At 47.8% G+C, this 3,984-nt stretch overlaps 1 protein-coding gene across 1 annotated transcript in view; it reads right to left on the bottom strand.

Moving 5' to 3' along the window:
* Positions 1-354: 354 nt before the first annotated feature.
* Positions 355-3,984, bottom strand: part of slc4a2a (solute carrier family 4 member 2a) — a gene marked incomplete at its 3' end in the record, with an annotated part of 16,486 nt that continues 12,856 nt past the window's right edge. The window contains exons 7-12 of the mRNA XM_008301749.1: positions 3,441-3,621; positions 2,541-2,676; positions 1,911-2,058; positions 1,713-1,809; positions 866-1,050; positions 355-574 (exon numbers count right to left, since the gene is read on the bottom strand). Coding sequence (XP_008299971.1) covers positions 355-574; positions 866-1,050; positions 1,713-1,809; positions 1,911-2,058; positions 2,541-2,676; positions 3,441-3,621 — 967 coding nt within the window. The remainder of the gene's footprint in view (positions 575-865; positions 1,051-1,712; positions 1,810-1,910; positions 2,059-2,540; positions 2,677-3,440; positions 3,622-3,984) is intronic.

Here is a 3,984-nt window from a genome sequence, read left to right as displayed (position 1 = left end):
AAAGGCAGCAGTGTGTTTGAGGTGTGCCTCCAGGTAACTCACATGTTGTCAGTTAACCTATCAGAAGCTTCCAAAGCCATGACATCTTCACCTGGGCTTTCCCAGATAGTCTGAAGGATCTTAGTGGATGTAAACTTCTGACTTTGAGGAAAGTCATCAAACATTCTCTCCCTCATTATTCTGGTGTTCAGCAGATAGAACTAATGTTGGTGACCCTGACTGAGCTGAACAGGAAACGTTTGGTCTGATTTCATGTCAGATGGTGAGAGAAAAGGTTCTGTGTGTTTTTATACAGTGGATGTAAACTTCTGGTCTCGACTGTACATGTTCTGCTGTGACCTGAGCAGGACCCACCTGGATCCTGCTGAGTGCTGCTCTGCTTCTCCTGCAGCTTGCCGCTCTGCTCCTCCTCCCTCTTTCGAAGCATTTCTCGCTGGAACCGAGCAACCGAGTGCAGCAGCTCGTCTCCGCCGACCTCGGACGGCGGCAGCACCACGCTGCAGTCCAGGAAGCGGTTGATGGCGGTCAGCAGGTCGTGGCGGTCGTCGGCTTCATACGCTGCCTCATGGAAGTGCTGAAGGACGAACAGAACGGCAGGATCACATCAACAGAGCGACACGTGGCTGTGAAAGAACCCAAATTCTGCATGTGCTGGTTTGTAATTGTGTTTTTGCTTCATTGTTCAAAAACACTTTTTCTTCTGCTGAAGGACCAGAGGAACAAAAGACAGAGCACTGACTGGTCACAGGCCTGAAATGTGTCCAAAATTACTCCAACTCAAGTTTGCAGACATTTTAATTGCACAGAAAAGCAGCGATACGACACACTGAAGGAACAGTGGAACCAAAAAGCAGAACTCTGTCACCTTGTCCGACATGAGCGTGGAGATGGAGCGTCCAATCTGGTGGTAGTCGAGGTTGGCGGTGGGCGGGCCCAGCAGGAGGAACAGGAACCTCACAGGGATGGGAACCTCCAACACAGACTCCAGCAGAACCGCCTCCTGCAGCCGGACAAACGCCATGGAGGGCTGGTCCAGGAAGTCCACGCTGCCTGCAGATAAAACAGAAGGAACACTGAACCCTGAGAACCTGAGCAGGTTGTCCTCTAATCACAAGGTTGGCGGTTTGATCCCTCCACAGCTGAAGTGTCTCTGGGCAAGACACTGGACCAGAAGTCGCTCCTGATGGCAGCTCTGTCACCGTTGGTGTGTGAACCTGTGTGACCACTCACAGCAACACTGGAGCAGGTGATGAAGGTCCGAGCAGATCGTTTACATTCTTGTTCCACAACTAATTTTCAATCACTGAGATGTTCTTGAATATACTCTCAGAAAATGAAGGTTCCTCAGAAGGCTCTGGGGTTGCCTTCAACAACGTGTTTGTTGTTTTACTTTGATTATGGGGTTCCTCACAAGATTCTTCCTTTTATTCTGTCTGACCAACTGTCCAGAACCCAAAATATTAAATGTATGACGATGGAAGGAACCCAGAAATGCTGTACAGTTGATAAGTTATTCTTTAGAGGACCATCTGAAGACATGGTTCTTTAAAATGTTTTTGCAGTTTAAAAAAAAAGTGCCATTTATGGTGCTTGAAGGAACATTTTTGGTGTTTCTTTGAGGCACCTTTGGAGGTTCTGTAAAGAATCAATGTTTCTTCTATGACAGATGTGATTCCAGATGTGTTTCACCTGACAGGTGTGCAGCTGCGTACCTACGAGAACAACGGTGGCCTCGGCTCTCTCTGGAATCTTCTCCATCAGCTTCACTTCATGTTTGGACCTGGAGGGGCAGAGCGGCGGAGCGTCTTTCTGTATAGAGAACACAGCAAAGGATCGCTCTACCTGGATGCACCTGTACAGCCTCACCTGCTACACTCAGGCAGAACCTCCACCTGTCTGTTTCTCTTTACCTTGCCCTTGTCTCCGTCAGCCTCTCTGTGATTGGTTGAGTTGCTGCAGGGCTCTGATTGGCCGTTGTGTCTGTCCATCAGGCCGGCCATGTTGGCTGCAGAGATGTTCCTGCTGAAGGAACTGTGATCTTTCTCATCACTGGGGTGACTGAGAACACAAGAAGGAACCTGGTCATAAAGCAGCTGGACAAAGAAAAGGTTCTTTTCCAGAAACAGAAACAGGAACCATCATGTGTTGCTCAGATGTTTAAAGGTAAACAAAGGAGGACATGCACCGCGCTTCGGTTCTGCAGAACAGAACCAGGACGGAGCGCTAATCCGATTTCTGTTAATGCTGTCGACCCAAAGGTCTAAACAGGTTCTACAGCCTGATACCGAGCACGCCTGAATCCAGGAGCCTTCACAAGTTCATACTCAGCAAATCTGTAAATTACTGTCATTACAGTAAAACTAATTCTACAGTCACACATTAGAACTAATTAATATTCACAAAACATTTAAATTAATGTGACTTTATTGGTTAATATCAGCAAAACAGGAAACATCTGTCAAATATGAGTAACCACTGGTTTAGTGGGGTTCTGACTGAGTACTGCTTGTAGGGGAGGTTCTGACTGATGATGGGGGAACCTGTGTCGCAGCAGCAGCGCGCGCAGCACGTTGGCTCGGTCTGCAGATTTGATCTGGTCGGAGATAACCATCTGCTCCACCACCTGCTGAGCGATGCCCGGCAGAGTCTTCTGCTTCAGGTCCAGCAGCACGGCACCTGTAACCACGGCGACATCACATCAGCACCACACTTCAATTCAACTTTACTTATACAGCACCGATGCACAACGGGTGTTGTTCTGAAGGCCTTCCAGAGGGGAACCCTCCAGAAACATGCAAACTATCAGGTTCAAAGTTTTCTGTGAGCAGCTACAGGGAGATAAAAGAGTTTTTAACCAGAAGGAAACTATCAGAACCAGGTCCGGGACACAGACATCTGCCCCCGCTGGCCGTGGTGAGGAGGACAGATCAGGATATCAGGCGGAGAACAATTAAAACAGTGACGTCATCATCACCGTTACCATCATGAAGCAAAGGACCAATCACAGGGCAGGATGGGGACTAAATGGACTGCAACAGGAATGTTCAGGCAGCTGGGCCCGACGGTACGTGAACATCTACAGATGATGTAAAAAGACGTCAGTGTCGTCTGTCTGGGACGCCACCTTGTGTTGTTTTGGTCTCTTGAGAATGAGACTCATGTCTCAAAGAGATTAAACAAAGGACAGAGCAACAACAATAATAATAATAATAATAATAATAATAATAATAATAATTAAAAGCATCGTTTAGTCTAAATTTTACTTGAGCTCGTTTGTCTTTTGAGATTTTTCAGTGTTTAATGAAGGATATTAATTTAAACATTATTTATATTAGATCAATAGAAAACACATTCATTCAACATTTTAGATGTGAAAGCTTCTGTAATGATGTCGATGTTGGTGTCGGCTCGGACTCCGTGGTGTCGGCTCGGACCCTCACCGTGGGAGATGGCTTTGCGGAGCTCCAGCAGCGAGCGGAAGGACAGCGATGCGACGTGAGGTCGTCCCCAGCGCTCCGTCTCCTCGTCCACCTCCTCCTCAAACTTGATCCAGCGGGCCGTCTCCCTCCACTGCAGCTCCTGGTTCCGGTCGATCACCAGCTCGTTCAACTCCACGAACACCTGACCAACAGAAACTGGTACCATCAGAATAGGTCCGCAAACTCTGAGCTGCTGTCTGAAAGCTGGAATGAAGGCTGATCCTCCCGTCAGCTGCTGATGAAGACCAAGTTCTGAGACTGAACTGCACTCGTGGTGAGAAGATCTGCTGCCAAACATCAGTCAGACTAAAAGAGGCCCAAACCAGAGAAACTCCAGGAGAGCAGCTTTAATCAGAACACAGCCAGGCTAAACTTAACCTGGTTAGTTAAGTCAGATCTTCCCCTTAAAGTCGGTCCTGACTAACCCAGACTAACCCAGGATAAACCAGGATAACCCTGACAAACCCAGACTAACCCAGACTTACCCAGACTAACCCAGGATAAA

This window comes from Stegastes partitus, unplaced genomic scaffold (genome assembly GCF_000690725.1).
Source record: "Stegastes partitus isolate 25-593 unplaced genomic scaffold, Stegastes_partitus-1.0.2 Scaffold1705, whole genome shotgun sequence".
Classification (NCBI taxonomy): domain Eukaryota; kingdom Metazoa; phylum Chordata; class Actinopteri; family Pomacentridae; genus Stegastes; species Stegastes partitus.
The sequence above is the reverse complement of the archived record's forward strand: the minus strand, read 5'-3'. Positions and strand labels throughout refer to the sequence as shown.